We start from the raw sequence: 25733 nt of genomic DNA on the forward strand, positions 1-25733 counted from the left end.
GGACATAAAGAGCAGCAATGTATCCCTGAATACCCTGTGCACATTTCAGGAAAATGGCCAAGATCAAAGGTCATTTAAAAATCAATGAACTCTGGCCGTGTTGGGAGTATGTTTTGAATTGGCATCATAACTTAGAAGGTTTATGGATTTGGCTCATGAAACATCGACATACGGGTAATCAAGTATGAATGATTGTTTTGCACATGTCAAAGGTCACATGGTCAAAGGTCATTTGGGGTCAATGGACATATTTTTTAATTATAATATTGGTGTCTTCTTCTGTGATTAATTATTCATTAGCTTTCTTCAAAGGCAGCACTGCTACTATATCTAATTGCGTAATGCAGACGAGACTGGTCCCGTAACACCCTCTCCCTCCTCAAAGCCGACCCAGCCTGATGCTGAAGCTCCTCATCAAAGGCAGCCATGATGATCCTGCATGTAACCATTTACACTCCTCTACGCATGACTTAGAATACGAACGACACTAGACCATGCGTATCTTTCACCATGATTTTGCCCAGTTTACGCATGTCTTAACCTTTGTGAAACCAAAACCATGGTAACTTTACGCATGACCTAGGTTTACGCACGATTGGGCACTTATGCAAGATTTTAAGTCATGCGTAACTCTTTGTGAAACACCCCCCCCCCCTGGTCATCCATTTATTCAAAATGTCTTTGCTACAGAAATTCACAATCTGTTTTAGGGCTTGCCGGACATCATGCACATCAGATTTAAAAGCGGGCTCCAAACTCTCAACTATGCTTTGACAGGAAGAAATGAGTTTGTCAATTGTTTTAATGGGCTTAAAAGCTTTGGTCTGATAAACTTGTATTGAACTCATGTTTAGACATTTTTTTATTGTTTCAATTTGAAAACAAAGAAATTCACATCATTCTGAATACTCACATGTACAACAAACAATAGCAATACTCTTGTCCAAAGGGATCTTCTGTTCCATACGCTTATACCAGCAGCGAGTAATGTTATCCATATTAGCTGGACATCGTAGAGACACAGCATCATAAGAATTATTTGGCGAGGATGGTATCTCAAAGAGATCTCCTCCTACTGTAGCATATGCACCTGTTAAGAGACAAATACAAAATACAAGATGAATGGTGACTTCTGTTGATTAACGTAGTGATATGCAATGGATTTATATCCACTTATCCATTTATCATTTGTGATGGATATTCATGAGTGACTTCACCCACTGATTAAATTATATGTACATGTAGTTCACCTAAAGCCCCAGTCACATATAGACGCTGGATCCTCACGGATCAACACGGCAATGTCGGCATGACCCTGGGAGGTCTGGGATCGTTTTACCCTGGATTAAGCGTCGACGAGCTTTGATGACTGTATACACGGCATCTTCACACCGATCTACATGGACCATACCGGCAGAGCACGTCGTCTACACGGGCCAACACGTTAGCTACACGGATCAACACGCCAGCTTCACGGATCAACAGGTCAGCTACACGGACCAACACTACAGTTTTATGGACCAGAACGGCAGAGGAAAATCTGCCATAAGATTATTTACTTCATTCTTTTTCTTATCCTCGTCGCGTCAACATCTTGCTCCCTGAGTGAACTACAAGAATATCCAAACTCCAAACTTCTTGAAACAGTAAAAACGCTGTTTCATTTATTTAAACATCGTATTTACTATTTCAAAATAGTTGTTAAGTGCTAGAAAATTTTAACAACAAATTTGAATTTTCAATATTTAATCATAAATAAAATAAAGCATGTAAAATGTTTAACAACTACTGATAAGGTGCTAAAGTAAACAGCGTTGTATAAAATTGATGTGAAAAAACACGGACTGTCAAGGATACTCCAGGCAACCAAACGGACCTACAAGGACATACACGGCAGCTAAACGGACCATCCCGGATTGCTTTGCTAACATGGCAGTCCACGAGTGACGCCGGGTGTGACGCCGGGTGTTCTTGACTGCCAAAAAACTGCCATGTTGGCCTCCTGGACGTTCAACGACCAACACAGAGTCTATAAGTGAATGGGGTTTTAGATTATCTTCTGTTTCTTTTCATCAGATAATTTACGTACGATGTCATTCAAAAACTACCCCAACGTTCAGAAAAATTATATCTGCCATCTCTACGAAATTGGTGGTAAGACTCCCTCATTAATAAACGTATTTTGGACACCATCCGATATTGAACTACTCTTTCAATTTAATAATAGAAGCCACCGCTTTATTAGATATTTGATTAACAGACAAGGTGATATTTTTAATCCTCTTCAGATTACCAAAGTTGGTAGGGAACGAATGACAGACATAGGTTAGACTGTTTCTATATCTTCTGTAGATATAGGTCCAGATTACGTATGTTTGCATTCGCTACAACTGCAAAGTTGTACATTACAGCCATGGAGCTATTATCGATTATATGGCTCCATGGTACAGGAAAGCATGGGAGAGCTACATAGCGACCGAGCGATTGTCGAGTATCATATGTATGTAGCTGGTGCACAGTATTGAAATTGTCAGTAGTTAAACTGAAGGAGAAGGATATTTTCGTTGTGCATTAGATTAGGCCGGACCCTTCAACTCGCATGAAATGTCCAAACCTCCATTATTGTTTCTTCTGTCATAACCCTTATGCGTCTTAACGTTTGATATAAAATATCGTACAGAATAGATTCCATTTTCCAGTTGGATTTGCCAAACGTGCTTGTAATTTGAAGGGAAAATAAGCATACCATGAAGCCAACTGTCATTTTTGACAATTTATCTGATTCTTTTGGTATGTACGCTCGCAAACAGAAAGTGCATACCTATATTTAGCTGAGTGTGATGTCACAAAAACCCTTACTAACATCCGAGTATATCCCGTGTTTAAAGTTGAAACACGAACTTTCTCTTTTGGTCCATCGCTGCGTTCCCTCGCATTAAATCAATTGACAAACTGAATGAACTGAGACGTCAAAGGGGGAAGTCCCAGCCGACCCCCCTCCCAAAAAATTAAAGATCCCCACAATCGTGAAATAAGTGACATATTGAGGGTAATTAAAGAGTATTTACTATTACCCAACATTTAAATTATCATGATTGACGTGACATAACATGATATAAAGGAACAATCGATTATTGTCATTGGTGCCGTGGCCGAGTGGTCTAAGGCGCCTGGCTATACATGGAAAGTCCGGGGTTCGATCCTCGGCCGCGCACCTATGCCCGTGAGCAAAGCATCTAATCTACAATTCTCATTTATCCTGCTTTCAAATAAATGGAAATGCTTTATGCATTATTGGTAACTAGGTGTGCACTTGTTTTTTTAATAATAATAATAATATTTCAAGTAACCTCATTTGAAAGTTTATGGAATCATACAATGCAGAAATGACTCATTGGCCCGTATTCTGAATTCAGATTTTATTTAACCCCTGATCTAGTGTTGTGATTAAACTATGGATAGCCAGTTGTGATAAAATTTTCTCACACTACGAAATCAATTTATCTGCTTATTTGACTTTCCAATCGTTTATAAATGTCAGGGAAAAATTACTGAATTATTTTCATATCCTTTAAAGAGTGGGGAAGTAGCAAAAATCGTAATTTAGAAAACAATGTAAACAAACTTTTGATATTTTCTACTTCCTTTTAGAGTAAGTTTAGCACTGACCTGGACCATAGGCTAAGTTTAAACAGGCTGTGATACAGTGGATACACTGTAATGAGGCCATGCGATAGATTTCTTCAAGGACAAAATATGTACAAAATTATTCATAGAAGTTTAAGCGAGAGAGCTAAGCGACATGCAGACTTTGCGACTTTTATTACAAAATTGGTAAATTCAGTATAGTCATTCAATAGTTTAGTCATTGCCACCCTCTCCCCCCTCCCCCTCTCCCAAAAATGGGATATATCCCCAACCTCTAGAAAATTATCTCTAGTAATCACTTACCTTCATATCCAAGATACTTGCAGATGAACCGCGATGCATTCTTTGGCCAATCTCGCTGATGAACGAGCATATCGGTTGATGGGTCAGCTTGAGATGTGACAACCAATCTTCCTTCTGTTTCAGTACCGCCGACAAGTCTTAAAGACTGTAAGAATGGCTCTTAAATTAATGCAAATAAATTAAAATTATATATATAATAAAATATGTGGGATGTTGCAGCGAGATCGATGTTCTTAAAGGGGAAAGATTATATTCAAACAATTCAATAGAATTCGCCGAGTAAACGCTAAACTATTCATTGAAATCTTATAATTATAAGAAAATAATTGAATTGTGAATTTAACCATTATTTTCATTTTGTGAACACAGTTATGAGCGTCAATATGGATATACAATAAGTGGGCTGATGATGTCATGTTCCCACATTGCCTTTTATGTTATATATTTCCATACGTGTGATGTATCTCCTTTGTTTGAAAATGAGTTGCAGCATTGATTATCAAACACATTAAATCATGGGTCAATCCATTCTGTTTGTTCTTTGAGAAAGAGTTTGAATAAACATGCATAATTCCATATGAAATACAAAAGAATAAGTGAGGAATTGACAGCGTCAGCTCTTAATTGCAAATACACGACATGCATAGGCCTAGTCAATAATTCACCGAAAAATACAAAACATTAAAATTTCAAATGTCAAAACAGTGTAATTCTTTTTCCGATTTTGATGAAATATTCAGTGCTTTGTTTGTCTGAATTACTTTAATTTCTTCAAATAATATTGTTTTCAGTATGAAGTACCCCTTTTTGGATACATTATGTTCATGGATAGGGATTTCAATACAAGATCAAATTGATAGTTCAAATTGACACAGGTCATTTTTCTCGCAATACCATACCGTACCTTGGCAGTCTTGAAATCACATTACAACAAATATTGATAGTTTGTCCCGGTGACACAACATTTTCTCCTGCGACATTTGTTCCGGTCTTATCATGCTTATATTCTTCGAGGGAACCGGGTTAGAATTAGGATTGTAATATAGTTTTTAGTTCAGAATAATGTAAAGATAAAGACTATGGTTTGGAAGTTTGGAGGCGTGCAGATTTTCCATAGGAGCAGTCTGTCCCGCACGATTCACCAAGGGTATATTAGAAATTATTAATTTTGTCACGTTCTTACCTACACAGAAGAGTCTTTTTGATATAGGAGGTGAAACATTTAACCAACTTGGTATGGCTGAGGTGTTGAATTCTACTAGTTCTAATTGTACAACGTCTCCACTTTCCAACATCTTTGATGGACACTGAATGAATCCGGGGCAGTTTTGATCAGCAGCAAGAGCTGTAATGGGGTTAAAGTGGTTAATAAAAAAGTTTGCTGTTTGAACACCCGGGTTTGAACGTTCAGAACTACAGGAATGCGTTGTGTTCGCATTTACTACTGGGGAAACTCTCTACAACGCATCGTTTCCTATGAAAATACAATTAAAATCACAATGGAGAGCTGAGAGGCTTTTGTCGAAAGCGATGTACTGGGACTAGACAGCAGATCATCCCGAAGATTTACACCGTACGAACTATTGCAAATAATGTAGTTGTCCAAAGTCAGGAGATTCCGATGCTGTCCCGGTCCATCGACTTTCGACAAAAGCCTCTCAGCTCTCCATTGTGATTTCGCTTGCATTTGCACAGAGTTGTTGCGTAGTAGAGAGTTTTCCCGGAGTAAATGCGGAAAGCCTGAAACGACGTCAGTCAGGGGCCGGGAAATTATGATGGTCGAAAGAATTCTAAAATAATTGTACTTAGTGGAAGCGTTATGATGTAGCGGTTCTGATTCTATATAGCCTTGGAATCAGTGAGTCGCGTTTCCGAATCCTACCGTCCATCTACACTTTCCTACTTTCCACCAAGGTGTTAAATGATGGGGACCCGGTATATGTCAAAGCCTATGTAGTATGCCTATAGCTGATTCTTGGAAATCTTGCTGGAAAGCTCCCCAGGGAGTGGAGAAATTACAAACATTATGTGTGGGCATGTCAGGATTCAATGACCGGGTAATGATATTTGCAATTTAAAACGCATAGAAAAATAATGTATTAAGTGCTGTATAAACATTATAAACATTACTATATATTTTTTTACTTTTTATTTTTTGTTCATTATTATGATCATCATCATCATTATATTTCGCCGATATAACTCCCCTGCTAGCGCGAAGCGCGAGCTGATTTTTTTTTCTTAAAAAGTTGGACATTTTAAGCACTTTTAGTAATCATAAACAAGATTGGTTTCTTACTATGAACTTGAAATTTTTTTATATTTCGTCCCAAAATTTGTGATTCTAAGCACTTTTTGTGACCCTGAACAGTTAGGATGGTTATCTATCTAAGCAGTTCATGCAAGCTTGAGCTGAAAAGCTTTAATATCATGACCTTGGACATTCTAAGCACTTTGGGTAATCTTTTTTTTTTTGCTGTAATTCATGAAGAGAATACGTATCTTTTATGTTCAGTAATTTTTGGAAGAACAGAATACAATGAAAACTCGATTTGGCAACAAAATTATTTGTGCATATTGACTTTAAAATGGTATATTCAAAACTCCATGTTATCCCCGTGAGCAGATTATATTCTTGCACAGGGAATACGAGGGCGGAGCGCGAACAATTTTTTTTTTTATGGACCCGATTTTTTTATTTCCTTTTATTCCAATCCCCTTTTTTCAATTTTTTTCTCTTTTTTATCTTGCTCTCATATCCCTCTTCTTTTTTCCATTTTTATTCTTCGCGTTTTGTTAGATCTATCCTTTCTTTTCATGTATTTTTCTATATTCTGTGAAATCTGTATGCAATAAACCGAATTGAATTTGAATGTGGGAAATGGGGGGTTGTATTAAGGAAAAGTGAAGAAATGCGAGCCTAGCCTAGCGCAGAGAGTGAGCTTGGAAAGTTGCGCACATTTTCAGGTGGAAGTCTATTTCTTTCAATATTTTTGTGTTTCCAGTCTTTTCACTATTATTCCTTGTATTTCTTATAACATCGCATTATGAAGGGTAATTAACAAATTCATGAATTATATAATGGAGGGATTTGATCTAAACCTCCTTCATTTTGGTGCGAAATTTTTGTTTGCTTTTCGATTTTTTTGCTAAACAAAATCGTATAAGAAGCGAGTTTAAACTTTGTACTATTTTGCATAGTAAAAATTGCAATATTTCGTTATTCTATATTATTTTGGTTTCGTTTTATCTTGTTTCAGCTGTTCAGTAGGCCTACACTTGTTATCGTTAACCTTTTTCCTTTATTCTTTTTTTTCTCTCTTTCTTCTTTCTTTACACCTTTCTTTCTAGCTCCTTTATTTCTTTCTTTCTTTCTTTTTTTTCTTCCTCTCTTTCTGTTTTTAGGGGGCTGTCCACCACCTGAAATTTAGGGGGACGCGTCCCTCCCCCCCCCCTCCCGCTATCGCAGCCTATACATGCTATTGTAGAAGAGCAAAGGAAATGATAAAAGAGAATAAAAAAATCTTGATAAACCATCAACAAAATCAACAACTACTTTGACAAGTAGTATAGTGATCTGTAAAATCACTGCTCGCTACCCAGGTTGCCCATCAGTTTCTGCTGAATGGCCAAACTCAGCATAATCTTCAGCAAACATGGCAAAAGGAATATCTTTCAACCGTGGATCTACCTCTGAAACTAACCCGATGAACACTCTACTAAGATTTTTAATTTTAAATAATTTCAGGCTTCAATCAGCAGATTTTTAAGGAACTTGGACTACCTTGACCACACGAGGATGAATTAAGACCTCTACAAAGAACTCTGAATGGAATGACTCATCCATATTTTTTAAGTGTTACGTAAATTGTTAGAATTATCATGACTGTGCAATTTGCCATTTTCAAAACTGTTTCTCGTTATGATTTTTATGCGGTAACTGAAACTAAGCCAACCAAAACTATAGTCAACCATTTCGACGGGTTGAATTTGAAACAAATTGGTCTTATGAGATGCTATCACAGGAACACGGAGCTGCATCGGTTTTATGACATAATACCGGTCGATCAAAGGATAATGAATGAAATAAATAGTCTTGAACAATTACCTGTTTCTTGAAGTAAGACCAAGGATAACAAGAGAAGTAGCCCAAACATGATGTAATTGGTCATCACACGACGCTGCAGATATCATCAGCAACAAGAAATTACTGGGTGCCTGTAATAGTGTCAGTAGTGACAAGAGTATTCTCAAACTTAAGAACTAATAATCTTCAAAAGAGTTGTACTATTTATAAAGCTATAAGAAAAATGACAAAAATTTAACAAAAAATCATCCTCTCTGGAGAAAACTGGAAAGGAATCAGCAAACTTGATGAAAATAAGATCCGAGGATGATATTTCTCAACGAGATGACGATATACTTTGTCGTTATTCTAATCAACGCCTTGATATCTAATTAAACAGTGCGATTATTTGTCATATTAAGCCGATGTCATGAAGGGGATCTGACAAGACAAACGAAACCAATTCCAAAGCAAACCGATATATATCTCTCAATGGCAATGAAGTAATAGTTTTTTGTTGAACTGAGACGGTTTCGATGGACAGCCAAAAGAATAGGATAACAAGACCCAGAGAAACAATTCGATTATTAAGTGCAGAAATGTCAGGTCGTCAGTAGATTCCGTTCAATTACTCTCCACACCTTGACATGGGAGAACACACTCATTTTGTCTTATCAAGCTACGTGCGTGAAGCAATGATTATGATAGGACAGATCGATCGATACATCACCCTACGAGGACAAAATACTTTTATCAATATGATACAATGATGATGTATAGGAATAAACTTTCTCATTACTGCAGAGCAACTCTGAGTTTCAAGGAAAGTGCAAATTGAAATTTGTTCAGCTTGATTGCACAAAATAGCAACCACTGGTGCAAGGAGAGTGTTAACAATATGCGTTAATTAATATGATTGCATTTTTTTCACTTCACTATTACGCTTCATTGCTGATTACATCACATACTCAAAATCAAACAATGCACGCAGTTTTGCTTCTGCACTTTTAATTTGTTTTACTTGTCTTTATGTATAATTAATTTCATGAACGGGTCAATGAAATTCGAAGCTTCGAAGGTTTCGGGACAAGCTCAGTTCATCACACTTTACACTATGTTATCCCTATACTGTGTCTGTGCAAATCAAGAACAAGCCTTCCTGGTTGGATTTGTAACAACTTGTCATAAATTAGAAATATCTAAGGTTCATGATGGTAATGAAATAATCAAGTTTGCATTATTTAACAACAGTAGAAGCAAAATAATTCATGTTACATTGGAAACACATTTAAAGATAACCATGATAACGATGATAAAAATGACTATATTAGGAATAAAGAAACAAGCATCATGTTGATAACAATAATGATAGTAATGATAATGATTTGAAATAATGATGATGGGATTAATAATAATTATGATATTGATGTTAACAATAGTTGTGACAATGATGATGATAATAATAAAATAATCAGTTTGGCGCATAATGATAATGATAATAATGATGATATTAATAATATGATTTGGAAGAAGAGGAAGAAGAAGAAAGGGTGAAAGAAGGGTAGCTGCCATGGACCAAGCATTAGTAGTGATTACTCCCATCCAATATTTCGTTGTGTCACCCTTCTACATTTGAATTGTACAAATGAATCTAAATTTAGATTTCCATATTTGACATGTTTTATTTCTTCATTTATTTATTCATTCATTTTATTCAATTATTTATTTATTTATTTATTGGTTTTCTTTATTGCATACTGCAGGGTAGGCTGCAAAACTGCTTTCCTAAGGCGCCCTGCAGTTTAACAAATAACTCAACATCATAGCAATTATTATGTTTGTAACAATATAGTATTAAACATAATAAATTATATACATATAGAGTGAATCAGCAATTATCATGGAATCATTACATCTACATCAATTTTGTCTAATTTGATCTACACCTTGATCATCCTTTTCCATTGATTTCTCATTTCCAAACGATTTAAATAAATTTTTGAAATGTCAAATATAGATTAGATCTTCCCATCTTTTCTTAGTTTCTTTTTTTAGTTCTGACAAAAAACATTTGAATAAACCTAATTTCATATTATAAAATACAAAAGAACAAGTGGGGATAAGACATCTTCAGCCCACCTAATGAATATTCATAAAGACATGCCTAGAACTTTTCATCAGAATAACGCAAATATTTAAAATTCAATAACTTTGTTACTTGTTATCCGATTTTGATCAACTTTTCAGTATTTTGCTTTGTGAATTTTACTCTATTTATTGAGATATAAATATTTCCAGCCCGGAGCATCCCTTTAAGACCTGTCACATTAAATGCCTTTGTTACACCAAATAAAGCGAAATAAACTCACAAAGGTACGTGCAAAAAAGAGAACATAATCAAATGAAATCACCAATCAATTTTTTTTTTATTCAGGAAAAGTGCTAACCGCTTAAATCTATAATCGTTATTTATCACATTCAATTCAATAATTTATTTCAATATGAAAGCTCACTGCATATTGGAGCCTTGCGGCTGAATTATGATTGATACAATAGGACGAAACGACATGCAATAATACTTAGGGTCATCGAAATCAGTGGCGGCACAAGAATTTTTTTTAACTAGGGTGGCAATAGGTTGATAGGGGGCCAAACGAAAGTTTTTTGGGGGGGTTGGGAGCAAAGGCAGACACAATTTTTTTACCAATTCGAGCGTGAAGTGGGAGCTATTTTTTTTAAATAAGCTATATATAGCGACTTGAAAAGGGACCTGTTAAGGACTTTTGCAGTGACTCGTAAAGACGATATCTCACCAAATGAATATCGCGAGCGCGAAGCGCAAGCGGAAAATTTTCAACATCCTGATATCTGGACGTTACAAGCCCTGTCTGTAACCATGAACAGGATGGTTGCCTAGCTAAAAAAAAAAAAAAGGAGCGCGTAGCGTGAAATGAAAAGTTGTGATATTCAGCATTTTTTGTAAATTGTAAACATGCAGGATGCCTATCTCGCTAAAACGAATAATAAAAACTTGGATAAAATTAAGAATTAGTTTTGAATATTGATTTGAACACTTTTTTGCTCCATATTATCCTATTATACAGATCATTTATTTTATTTATCTATAAAAAAAAGTAGCCACTGCGAGTGCGAAACACGAGGGAAATTATGAATTTTATATAATGAATGACCTAACAGATTTATGCCAGTGAATAACAGTTAATATTGCTGGACGCCAACAGTGACTGTGTGGAACATTTTCAAAATCTGAAGTGACAAATGCTGTTTTGGAACACTTTACAGCTTGGGTAGGACCCCCCCCCCCCCCCATTATGAAAAATACGAGACATTTGGCTTCCTCCTGCTCGTACGCACGGGCGTCCGTCGATATAACACATGATATTTTTATGAAAATATGCACCCTTTTTCTTAAAAGTTGATGGAGAGGGGGGAAAATTAATCGTATCAAGTCGGGGTATTCAGTAATGAGTACAGGAGAAACTATATTTCACTGATTTTCATGATTCATTCCATTTGATTAACTCATCTATTCGTGTTTTGGGGCTAATCTTTCCCTTACGCATTGCTTTTTGGCAGAAGTTCTATGGAAAATGCACCTTTTTTCACACAAACTTTGAGACACTCTGTATTCATTCCCCCATTGCTCGAGAATGAATGGGCAGTTAACGACGGGGTTAAAGATTTATTGAGGAACGAAATGTATATTTCATGAAAATGCCATTTCCCCATTGGATGTTATCTTCAATACGTGTTTTTTAGATGAAGTTAGTTGTCGAATAGGCTCTCCTGGCATTTGAGGTCTCTATCGGTGACGTCACTCAGGATCGTCATGCCTGAACCATCGGCCGGGCAGGGGTCGCAATGGTAGTATGATTTATGCATAATGCACTCGATATATACAATAATCTTGTCCTTCCGTTCAAATGAATGTGAAACTCATATAATTTTCATCAGAGCATTCAACAGGAGTACTGTAGTACACATTTCTTTGTTATAAGTGAATTAAATTCCCTCCAGTGAGTTTGATCACCCCTATTGTGAAAATGTATCACCCCTACGTTGTAACACAGTCAGCTGTTTGCACTCAGGGTCACTCCGTGACCTGTGTGTGCGTTCAAGAGTTGTACACGATTTTCTGTCTCATTTAGGCAGAAATCTTTCATAATGCCCCCTTGGCTGCCACTGATTGAAATAGTACATAGATTTAATAAATATTGTTAATAGAAAAAAAAATGAAAATCAAAATTGTATGATATAATTTAATCAGATTGTCTTTGATGTATATCTTAAACAAGTGGAATGCCTCTGGCCGTCTCACCTGCATCACGCGATTCAACATAGCAGCAGTGCTGACTTTGAAAACTACTATAACTCGCACAAGATGTTCAGTGATACTTGGTTACTCTTATTTCCACGTTTTATGAACTAGACCAATACACTTTAAAGAGATAGGATGGTAATTCAACAAATACCCCCAATGTGGCCAAAGTTCATTGACCTCACATGACCTTTGACCTTGATCACGTGACCTGAAACTTGCACAGGATATTCTGTGATACTTGATTAATCTTATGAACTAGACCAACATACTTTTAAAGTTATGATGGTAATTCAACAAATACCCCAAATTCGGCCAAAGTTCATTGACCCTAAATGACCTTTGACCTTGATCATATGACTTGAAACTTGCACAGGATGTTCAGTGATACTTGATTACTATCATGTCTAAGTTTCATGAATCAGATCCAAAAACTTTTAAAGTTTTTGTAATTCAACAGATACCCCCAAATCGGCCAAAGTTCATTGACCCTAAATGACCTTTGACCTTGGTCATGTGACATGAAACTCTAATAGGATGTTCAGTAATACTTGAATAACCTTATGGCCAAGTTTCATGAACTAGGTCCATATACTTTCTAAGTTATGATGTCATTTCAAAAACTTAACCTTAGGTTAAGATTTGATGTTGACGCCGCCGCCGCCGTCGCCGTCGGAAAAGCGGCGCCTATAGTCTCACTCTGCTATGCAGGTGAGACAAAAATGGTGGCATATACTTCATTCAAACCAATTGATCACCTCTGCTGCAATATCATATAGGCCTACTATTCACAGCCGAGGCGACTATCTGGCCTGCATGAATCATGTGGAATTAACATGATTAAGCAATTGTTCGGTGTAGGTATATGAAGGAAACATTAATTTGTGACATAGAATTCGTGCAATATGAGTGAAAAACAAAATAAAGGTGTTATGCTTTCTAGTATTGACAAAACATGATAAATTGCACTGACAAGCAAAATGTAATAAGTTCTTAATTGTTTTCCACATTCGTACATAAAAGATGTCCAAGACATCGCTACAGAAGAAAATCACAAAACATCAAAATACAAAGCATAGTACAAAATATACAAAAATACAATACAGAAAGAAATAATATATCTAGAATGTGGGGGAGCGAGCAACAAAGGTCAAAGACCTATCGAGGTTCCTCCCAGAGCCATATGGTAAAAAAAAAGGATAGATAAAAAAACACACCAAAACTATAGAAATATGTACATTTTCCTAAAAGAAAAGAAAATGATTAACGGAATATCCAACTTAAAAAAAGGATATTAGTGTAACAGAACGTGTTCATGTTTGTGCCAAAGTACAATTATATTTTTTGCCTACACTCTTAAAATGATGTAAAATATACTGACCACGCAACACTTGGTTAAAAAATTATCTAACTCTGGGTAGTTTTCAACCAGTTCTGTGTAGTTTTCACCCAAAGCACACATTATTGGTTTAAAACTAGCCAGAATTAGATAAAGTTTTAGCCAATTGTGTGGACAGTATGTTACCCAACATTTTTAAGAGTGTTATAGAGAGGCTTGGCAGGCTCTCCCCCCCATGTTTTTCACGACCAAGTAAAAAAGAGAAAAAAGAAAGGGAGAATGGTGAAATATGGCATTTTCTGAATATTACATCAAAAGCTATCACAAAATTGGATTTCCGTTTATTTTTTTTTGAAGATGATTTTGCTTGCTTCGCTCGCAAATTCTCATAAATTTTACGTGGTACACTATATCTAGCCCCCTCAATTATTTTTGACCCATTACGCCATTTTTTTTAAAGAAAAGCCCTTTTCGAAAGAAAAGGCGCCCTTTTTCCCTGTCCTCCCCCCCCCCCCCCCGACTTTCAACTTCGTTCGCCGCCCCTCGATACAAGTTTTTATCAGAGTAATAATCAAAATATATTAAAATTAATGTCCGACTTGGTTGACATAACGAATGGTATCCCACTGATCATTACCTCATTAAATGAACATTGCATTTTCGAACAATTACACATTCTTCCGATAACCTGTATACAAAATAAACCCTTCTAAACCATTAGTTTACTCAAATCATTGTTTACGTCCTAGTTTATTCAAACCAAACTAATTACAGCGTTCGCAATAACTAAACCCCTCAAAATAATGTGAAAATCTGTGTTTGGCTATTCTCCGAACTCCTAATTTTACACAATGCATATTTTACATCATTTAAAAGATCATTTAATTATCTTTAAGATGATACCATGCTTGTATATGATCATGCCATCACGAAAAGAGAAGGATTCAAAAGTGTTGGATGAGGTCTGAATTGAAAAGCTGCAAAACGAGCAGAAAACTAGTCATAGTCATAGTCACACAGAACATGATTCCTTTGTCTGTGTCAATGGAGATGAAAATCCATTTAAAGCAAGCCCCTGCTTCTGTAGTGATGGGTCTGTGAGATAACATGGTTTGAGTCGTGGTTTGAAATACCCATGCATGTTTGTTTGTTATGTGTTTGCACGTGCCGAGGTGTGTTTGACTCCATTTTAATGTTGATGTTAAGGTGCATGAAAATAATTAAAAGAAACCGCTGAGAAACCCACTCATCACCACTAAAAAAAGATCAGTGACTTTCAATATTGTGTCATTTTGCAACTTTTGAATTTTGACCTTGCCCCACATTTCAAGGCACTGCACCTCCATGTAAACGATAATCACATCATGTAGGGTATCATTTAAAAAAAATAATAAATGATCTATTCATTGGTAAATTACACATTGATATTCACTAAAAACCGATGAGGAATTATCGATCAAAGTCAAAAGAAACCGCTGAGAAACTTACTCATCACCACGGAAAAAGAACAGTGACTTTCAATATTGTGTCATTTTGCAAATTTTGAATTTTGACCTTGCCCCACATTTCGAATTGAGAAGTTTATTTATTTATTATTTGTTTATTTATTTATTCATTTATTTATAGTTCAAAATGTTAACATTATATTACAAAACATACTCAAATACTACTGGAAAAGTGAATGGAAAATAATGGTTTTGCAGTAATATAAGACTTGAATTTTAAAAGAGTGACCCTTAAAGCGTTTCAGCTATCAACTTAATTCTTCTAATCTAGTATACCAAGGACTTCATATCTCAAGCCGCAGTCTCCATTCCATCTATGCCATGAGAGTGGGTGAATTCTGACATAGCGAGCAGTGAGTGGCTGGTTGAACACAATAGTCACAGGAGTGTCATAATCGTAGTTTGCAGGAAAGACCTGGTAATAAAGAGCAATAAATTGAGATTTTCATGTGATGATAGGCAAAAGTGGATCCAGAGGCTGTAGCCACCACCCCATCCCCCAACCCCGCTATTACGGCAAACGTAAAAAGGACAGGATTTATCCCCAAAATTAAATAAAATAAAGATAAGAATAGTAAGAAAAATGAAGATACATAAAAAAATTGTATTGGAAAATTGAAAAATTTTCGGGTTATTTTACACTAATTCCTCTGGCGCTTATTAAAGAGAACTTGCGCTTAAAATGTCCGATTTGAAGCCAATATTCAAAAAGATATTTCTGGTCACGCTTCGAACTTTCATCATTTTGTATACTGATAAACCATATACATGATATATGAAAATAAAAATTATGTAATAAATTGTGATCTCACGTAATATCATCTGACAAAGGAAAGTAGGGCATGACGATGTGCATAACTATTTTCAGAGCATATTGCTAAAGTTTAAAATCCAATAATTTTGTTTTTTGTCAGCAGATTTCGATGAAATTTTGAATTTCATTCCCTTCATGTAGAAGTAATTATTTTCAGCCCGGAATACACCCTTTAATACGTATTATTTCTACGTCCAATTAACTCACTTTTTGTTCGCATTGTGGTTCCAAAGCAAAAGTCCACGTATTATTATCCAATGAATGGGACACCTTCAGAGATGTCACCCAACGATGCATCATATATCGCCCTTGTACAATGATACCGGTGATGAGAGAGGTTTTTCCAACATCTATCTGATCAGTCCAAATATTCATAGAAAAAAATAAAAAGTTTGATAAACACATTGGCCCGTATTCTGATAACAGGTTTAACTTAAACTCAGGTTTAAAGTTGTGGTTTAAGTATGGGAAGCCAAAAGTATCAATTTTTCATTAAGTTGTGTGTTTCTTATGTTTACTTCGCTCTTTCCTGATTCATCGATGGTGAAGACATTCATCTATTTATACTTCCTAGACAATTATGAATGATTTGAGAGCCAAATGAGCTGAAGTATGATATCTCTACTGTTAGTGATTTATGTAACAATTGGCTGTCCATACTTGAACCACGACTTTAAACCTGGGTTAAGTTGTTCATTTCTGTTTTAATGTTTACAATCGCCACTATCTTAACATTTTGTCAAGAAAAAAAGAACGCTCTAATATTTCAAATATAAAAAACACATTGGCTGGCATTGTACATCCGTAACGTAATATGTTACGGATGTACGCACGCACCACGAACCGTCCTCTCTGCGCACTTCGATGCGAAAGTTAGTTTGGCAGAAAACGCTTTAGGGAAAGGCTTTTCTAAAACCAGCAACAAGTGCACCTACAAGGAGAGCAAATTATTTACTGGCGTCTTCGTTCGATAGTTCAGGTTCCAAAGAATCGTCCCGTATCTTATTTTCTTGAAGTGAATTATTTACGCTACAGTGGACGCGGACGCGGGTTCTGTCGCGAGGCGCGATAGCGCACTGTATCTATTCCACGAACCGTCCTCTCTGTTACGATGTCCACTGTGGCGTAAATAATTAACTTCAAGAAAATATAAAGATACGGGATGAAACTTTGGAACCAGAACTTTTGAACGAAAACACGGGTAAATAATTTGCTCTCCTTGTAGGTGCACTTATTGCTGGTTTAAAAAAAAAATTCTTTAAATGCGTTTTCTGCCAATCTAACTTTCGCATCGAAGTGCGCAGAGAGGACGGTTCGTAATACGTGCGACGGTATAATCAAACAAATTACAACCTACTTTTATCAGCCGATTCCAAATTTGCAGTAAAATGCGTAGATACATAAATCTTTTCGTTCATGAAGCACAGACTTTTCTGTGTGTAGACAAATGCAAATATAACGAACTCACTTTCACCCATTTGTCTGGGTCGTCCACAACGGCTAGCCAGCAAGCGTTTCTATTAGAATCTATTCCGCCGTTCAATCTTCCATTTTGTGCTGAAAGGGGGAATCCGTCTATAATTCGATACGATGAAGAAGTAAGACTAGAGTCTGGGATTCGTCCATCTTCCACTCCCATTTTACTTCCTCTCAGGGGATGTGGACATCCAGATTCCTCTTGGTTTATAGCAGCTAAATTAAAAATGATTAAGAATAAACAAAAATCTTTGAGAGATCGATAGAAAAACAAGCTTAAACAGTCCTAGGCTACTCGTTCCGTAATGATTTCTGTATTTTTATCTATCATCCCCAGGAAAGTATAGATCAAGAAAATGCAATATAACGGTAATGTTAATGTTTTGAGGCTGACGTCCACGGGAATGCAGAAACTATGCATGCTTTTATCTTCGAGAAATAGATTTTACATCTTAACTTCGTTTTCCCTGTCGACATTTTCATAGCCTTTAGGAAATACTCTAAATTCCTTATATCTTTCTTTAACTTGTAGCAGGGAACTCATACAAAATGAAGTTGCAGAAAATATTGATATCGAAGTCATATCTATTAGTACAAATAAACTAAACAATTGTCTGTAGGCTCTCATTTTGTTGGGGCTACGTTTACAATGTATTTGTACATTTGTGAAGGTTTCCCTTTAGCATACTCTTTCCATGTCTCTTTCATTTATATGTCAATTTCATATTTCACTTGTTGTTTGTCTTTTTCGGCACAGGCCTACTTCATCCTACTTATACCCCCGTATAAACTATAATAATATTGATAGCTGATTGCAGCCAAATGTGAATTCCCATCATAGATCGTATTGATTAGAATCGCCATGTTTTAAAATCTTTACAAATTATAAAATTTTCTATATTTTGTATGATTGTTAAACTTCTTTAAAGTAACTTTGCGATCACTTTAAAATTCCATCTGAAAGTTGGTTCGAGGGTTTAAACCCCGCCATTAAACTAAGACCTTCGCAGTTTTTTTTTGATAGCATAATCTTATTCCTTATTGGCGTTAATAGAGCTGATTAAAACCTTCATTATATTTCCCGCTGATTGTACATTGTTATAATCAAAATGAATACAAAAAATACATAGAAGCTTATAACTCCGAATTCGGTCAAAAGCATTAACATTATTATTGTGCTCACCTAATAATTCATTGATAGGACCGTATATCCATAGAGATAACCTGATGGTTCTTTTACCCAAGGTCTTCTTCGGATGGATACGAAAGAATCTACATACGATGGGTATAAAGAAACTGTGTTCTACTAGATTTCTTCTGGCGTAATTTCCTGAGAATACCTGAGGAAAACACAAGCAAATGATTTTATGATGAGATGATAATAAATAAAATAATTAATGAATTTTTACAACGCCGGTTAAAATATCAGGGTTGCTCATCATGATAACAATAATCAGAGAATGCACTGATTGTTTCCAACAGTGGCGTACCTGGGATTTTCCACAGGGGGAGCAAAACCGGTCGAAAAATTTGATAAGCAAAAAAAAAATGTCTTCAATCAAAAAGCTCTTCAATCGAACCCGGAAAAAATTTGACAAGCAAAAAAAAAAAAAAAAAAAGGTCTTCAAGCTCGTCTGGGGGGGGGGGCAAAATTCGGATTCAAGCTCGTCAGGGGGGCAGGGATATGTCTTTTGTATGGGTTGTGACTCGTCAGGGGGGCAGACTGCCCCTCTGCCCCCCCCTCCCGTAGGTACGCTAGTGGTTTCAAAAGACATCAAACGTAGAAACACCTAGATGGACTGGAACAAATCTTTTTTAAAAAGGTCCCGTACAATCTTTGTATGATCTCAACCCAGCTCAGGCAGTGTCTTATAAAGAATTTGGATCAAATTAAAGCTGGATATGTAAAAACTTTGGATGCAAAGTTTGCATATTCACGGAAGGGCCTGTCTGGTATGTTTTATCAGTTGGAGTAAGTAGAGGGGCAAAGTCGGAAAGAGGTATGAATCTGGAAAATACAAAAACGGACTTTACAGCTGAGCCGCATGAGCAACAACTTCATGACAACAGGTCTGAAAATAAGGATAATCAAATCAAGTTTGCATGCTCCCGGCATTAATGCTCGCAAAATGCCAATAATCCATAAACTCGTTTGGATCAAAATCACCAGCCACGCAAAAGATTCATACTGGCACTTGGCCGTGGACATACTTATAAAAACTTCTCTGATAATATTACATTTTTATTTTCTTTAAATGGGGTGATAGGGTCCTAGAATGTTTGCACGGGATTGACGGAGGATTGCATTACGTTCGTTATTTTCCCCTCTCTATTCTCGGATCCGTTGCCAAGAGATTTCTGCTTTCTTTTGTATTTGTATAAAGAGGACAAGATGCAATCTAGGTCCTTACCCCCGGTCTTTACCTTGTCTGTATTAGTATATTTATCTTGGTAGAAGATCCATGACGTTCCGTCCATACTGCAGGACACTTTATATGCGGTCGTCCACTCGAAATTATAAGCTGGCCTGCCTTGTGTTTTAAAAGCTGTGATGATAAAAGCGGAATCAAAGGCAACCTGCACCCAAGGGTCAGCGTCATCTTCGAGAGGTTGCCATGCGGAGCGACCATTAAGACGAACTTCTCGTTTCTCAACATATTGATTACGCTCACTTGAAACTGAAATAGCATCATCGTTGATTTTACCGCTCTCTAGACCTAGAGGACTACCACGGGGGGCGCACATGTACGCTGTTCAAAAGAAAGCACATGCAGAATTTTAAGTGGTCGTTTAAACCTCACAAAATAACTTTTATTATTGAATCTGATTATAATTATGTTTGAAAGATTAGATTATAAATGCCAAGCAAATATGAAACTGAAAACTCGTACAGTTGTTTGGATCAAAATTCACTGTACGTCATTTTATATAATAAAACTAAAACTAAAATACGTACTTTTATACCCCTCCCCCCTCTCTCTTCCCTCATACTGACCATGCTGACCAAGAATACTGAGTTAAGTGTTTGTAATCTATGAACAAATTATTTCAAACCTAACAATTCTTATGAAAGGTCTTCACTTTAATACATATATAGAGAGAGAGGGGGGGTGGGGAGAGAGAGCTAATGTTTATATTCACTGGAGTATTGGGAATGTGCCAAATACCATGCTGGGATAGAGCGAGTAGAACATTCAACCATGAAGTTAGTTCTATACCTCCACGATTAAACGCACCTTGGAAGCAGCTTTGCAACCATGGGTTTCTCGCGAAGAGGCGGTCTAATGGTCAAGTGACTTTCTTCTCCATGTTCTCGTGTGGCGTTCAATGGTCCGTTTTCCATGGTCAGTGGTCCTGAGTGTCTGCATTTTGTAATTAGTTCTGATCTTTTGTTGAGAGTCTGTTTCATTAAAATAAGGCATTTCTCCTAAATGCAACGGTTCGACCGTGGAAAACGGATCAAAGTCATTGGACATCAGACCACGATTGTGAAATCCAGGATAGCAAAGCCTCCAAATAATTAAGGAAAGTGACAATGTAAACTCCTTACAACAAAACACTTGAACAGAAAGATAAATCATGCTATTGTATAGAGGCGGCAAGTTTAAAATAACTGAGCGTAGATGGGAATTCGCTCTCTCAAAGAAAAAAAGAAAAAATGAGTGGAGCGTCTTAATACACTGTAAAAACTGCGGTGTTAAAACTGACACCAAATGGTGTTAATAGAGGACCACACCCTGAGGTGTTAAAATTACAATCTAGAGATTAAACATAACATTAAAGAGTGTAAATGTAACAACAAAAGGTGTTGTAACTCCTATAGGTGTAAGACTAACATCATCAATTTAACACTGGTGTAAAATAACTGGTGTGGTCCTCTATGTACACCGGTTAACACCAGTTTTTTGTGGGGAATTGCTTCAATAAATTTATTGAATATGATTCTTTTTGCAAGGTAAACCAAACAGGAATACCGTATGCCAAAATTGGACGGTAATGTGAACAAAATAAGATCTTAATAACTACCGGATTTTGTTTCGTTATGCCGGAAGCTGTATAAGCAACACGTGGAAGTTAACCTTTCCTTCAGATATATTTTTGACACCCTATATATTGCCATTTCTTCATCATTTCTTTGCTACAGAAAAAAGCGATCTGTTTTAATAAGTCTGCAGGTCGTGTTATGATTTAGGTCATTTTAAGAACTCTCATGTCCTTTTCCAGTAAAATAAGTTTGCTAATTGTTTTAATGGACTTACAAACTTTGGTCTGATATTCACGTATTGAACTCACTATAATTTTTTTTGTGCTTCAATTTCAAAACAAAGAAAGTCATATCATTCTGAAGACTCACATGTACAACAAACAATAGCAATACTCTTGTCCAAAGGGATCCTCTGTTCCATATGCTTATACCAGCAACGAGTAACGTTATTCATATTAGCTGGACATCCTAGAGACACAGCATCATAAGAATTGTTTGGTGAGGATGGTATCTCAAAGAGATCTCCTCCTACTGTCGCATATGCACCTATTATGAGACAGGAAAAAATATAAGATGGGTGATGACTAATGTTGGTTAATGAAGTGATACGCATTATACTTAAAAACTATTTGTCATTTTGTAAATGATATTCATTAGTGACATTCATGCTCAGTGATGTTAAATCTTCTTGTTTAATGATATGTAGTTCATGTTGAATTATTTTCTGTTTCTTTTCATAAAATAACTTACGTACAATAGTTATTCAAAACTACTCCCAACGTTCAGACAAATTACATCTGCGAACTGTACAAAATTGATGGTAAGACTCCCTCGTTAATATGCGGATTTCGACACCACCCGATATTGAATTATTCTGTCAATGTGTAATAGGCCTAATAGAAGCTAACTTTTTGTCAGATATTGATTTCAATCCTCTTGCGAACTACCCAAGTGGATGGTTTAATGAATGACAGATATATGTTACACTGTTTCAATATCTTCTGTAGATATAGGTCCAGATTACGTATGTCTGCATCCCTTTCAACTGCAAAGTTGCACAGCGTGGAAGAGATAAAGGGACCGAGCGACTGTCGATATGTAGATGGTCAGCAGTTAACCTGAAGGCCAGGAGAAGGGTATTCACGATGTGCTGAAGATTGGACAGGATAACTCGATTCCTAAAGGTTTCCTTTTTTTTCAATAAACTAAATAAACCCTTCAACTCCCTTGAAATGTTTAATAATGCTCAAACCTCGATTATTATTTCTTCTGGCATAACCCTTAAGGGTTTTAACGTTTTATTTGAAATATCGTATACAGATAAGATTCCTTTCTCCAGTTGGATTTGCAAAACGTTTTGAAATGTGAGGGGGGGGGTAGAAGTGTACCGTGAAGCCAACTATCATTTTTTGAAAAAAAAAATCTGATTTTATACGCTTGCAAACAGAAGTACCTATTAATAAGCTGAGAGAGATGTCACAAATACCCTAACATATCCGACTGTATCCCGTGTTTAATGTTAAAACACGAACATTCTCTTTTGTTCCATTGCTGCGTTCCCTCGCATTAAATCAATGAGCAAATGAATGAACAAAGACGTCAAATAGGGAATACTTAGCCGACCCCCCGACCCTCCCCAAAAAAATTCAAGATTCCCACAAATAGTAATTAGAGAGTATTCTTGTATACGACGCAACATTATAACCCAATATGATTGACGTGATATAACGTAATATAAAGAAACATGTATTGATTATTGTTATGATTAAGATTTAAACTAACCATATTTGAAAGTTTGTTGAATTAGCCCATTCGGAGTTCCATTCTGCGCATGATTAGAAGAAGGTCATTTGAACTCTAATGGAATGGTAATTTAATATTCAATTAAATAACCATCAACTCTGATGACTTGATTATTCATATCCTTTTAAATGTGTTTTAATACGATCCACTGGAAAGCAACAATATGCTCAGTTACAACTGGTATTTAACGGTCAGCCAAGTACACTGTAATGGCAACATGATTGTGAATGCATTCAAACTTGAAATGCAACAAATATAATGTACCTTCATAAGCGCTCATTGATGTGCTATTCTAGTCACCAGTCTTTGAAATTTGTGCATCCTGCTATGTCAGGCTAGCTTACGCGATATCTTGCTTTGAAATTTACCTATCTCCTGAGGTAACTCCGAACTAGTCTTTAATAGAGTACCGAAGTGTGACGTCAGTTGCCATGGTGTCATGGCGGGCTGGTTCTTAACAGAGTCGCAGCTGACGATCGTCTGTTCACATTTGTATTGCAAATGGCTTTCGCTCGTCTGAAAAAATAGGTTGCAAGCGAATAAATGCCGATAGCAGCCATTTTCTCCTATATGAGAAACACACGCTCTCATTCGGCGGGATCATCTGTTTAGAATCACGCTGCCATGACACAATGGCAACTGACGTCATCGCTTCGGTACTCTATACAGTACAGAAATAATGTAATTCATTGGCCCGTATTCTGAACCCAGATTTAATTCAAACTCTGGTTTAAAGTTGTGGTTAAACTATGGATAGCCAGTTGTGATCAAATTCTCTCAAAGTACAAATCAATTTGAAATGCTCATTTGACCCTAAAATCATTTGTAATTGCCAGGAAATTATAACTAAATTGATTTTTCTCCTTTGAAGAATGAGGAAAAACAAATAATGTAAACAAACTTTTGACATTTTGTGCTTCCCATAAGTTTAACATTGACCTAGACCATACTAGACTTCAGAATACGGCCCATTGAGTTTTAATATTTTATGATGCTTTGGATACACTGCAACGAGGCCATTCGTGAGATTTTGTCAAGGGCAAAATACGTTCAAATTATTAAGAGAAGTTTAAGCGAGATCGAGAGCCGAGCGATAGAATTTTTTTTTTTTTTTTTTTTTTACAAGTGGAACATCTCTGACAGTCTCGCCTGCATGACGCGATTCGATACAGCAGCAGTGCTGACTTTCAAGCTGAAAACAGCTACTGAATAATTATTCACAAAAGAAAACATTCATAGGATAATAATACTATAAAAATACTATGTCTATTGACCCAAAATGACCTTTGACCATGATCATGTGATCTAAGATGTGTGCAAAACTATCATTCATACTTGATTACCCTTATATCTGTTTCATGAACTAGATCCACAAATTTTCTAAGTTATGATATCAATTCAACTAATGCCCCCTATGACCAAAGTTCATTGACCCTAAAGACGGCTTTGACCTTGGTCATGTGACCTGAAACTCGCACAGGATATTCAGTGATACCTGATTGCTCTTATGTCTAAGTTTTATGAACTAGATCCACAAACCTTCGAAGTTACGATGGTAATTCAACAAATACCGCCAACATGGCCAAAGTTCATTGACCCTAAATGTCCTTTGTTTGACCTTGTTCATGTGACCTGAAACTCGCACAGGAGTGCAGTGATACTTGATTACTCTTATGTCCAAGTTTTATGAATTAGCTCCATAAAAATTTGAAATTACGATGGAAATTCAACAAATACCACTAATATGCCCAAAGTTCATTGACCCCAAATGATCTTTCACATTGGTCCTGTGTCTAAACTTCATGAACTAGCCTATACTTTCTAAGTAATGATGACATTTCAAAAACTTAACCTTACGTTAAGAGTTCGATATTTATTCCCCCAACATGGTCTAAATTTATTGACCCCAAATGACCTTTGACCTTGGTCATGTGACCTGAAACTAAGGCAGAATATTCAGTAATACTTGATTACCCTTGATTCCCAGTTTCGTGTACTAGGTCCATGTACTCTTTAAGTTATGATGATATTTCACAAAATTAACCTTAGGTTAAGATTTGATGTTGACGCCGCCGCCGTCAGAAAAGCGGCGCCTATACCGCTCTGCTATGCAGGCCAGACAAAAATTGGGCCAATTCAGTTTAGGCAATTTAAAGAATTTCAACGATGAAATTACATGCCTAAACAACAAACTTTATGATTTTCTGAAAATGAAAAAAAAACTCTTTCTAAAGAGTTTTGGGTTTGTACTGGGCACCAGCTCTTCCAAAAGTGGGATGTATCCACCAACCTCCAGGGGTTAATTCTGGTGATCATTTACCTTCATATCCTAGATACTTGCAGATGAACCGCGATGCATCCTTTGGCCAATCTCGCTGATTAACGAGCAAATCGGTTGTTGGGTTAGCATGAGATGTGACAACTAATCTTCCTTCAGTTTCATTACCACCGACAA

At 36.4% G+C, this 25733-nt stretch overlaps 1 protein-coding gene across 1 annotated transcript; it reads right to left on the bottom strand.

Moving 5' to 3' along the window:
• Nucleotides 1-15462: 15462 nt before the first annotated feature.
• On the bottom strand, nucleotides 15463-23719 carry LOC121406922 (lactadherin-like). Its single transcript, XM_041597796.1, has 7 exons — nucleotides 23647-23719; nucleotides 21845-22021; nucleotides 19915-20240; nucleotides 18674-18830; nucleotides 17483-17706; nucleotides 16222-16368; nucleotides 15463-15615 (listed from the first exon to the last, which is right to left on the bottom strand). Exons 1-7 carry the CDS (start codon nucleotides 23717-23719, stop codon nucleotides 15463-15465), a joined length of 1257 nt encoding a protein of 418 aa, XP_041453730.1.
• Between the last annotated feature and the right edge of the window lie 2014 nt (nucleotides 23720-25733).

Source organism: Lytechinus variegatus, chromosome 2 (assembly GCF_018143015.1).
Source record: "Lytechinus variegatus isolate NC3 chromosome 2, Lvar_3.0, whole genome shotgun sequence".
Classification (NCBI taxonomy): domain Eukaryota; kingdom Metazoa; phylum Echinodermata; class Echinoidea; order Temnopleuroida; family Toxopneustidae; genus Lytechinus; species Lytechinus variegatus.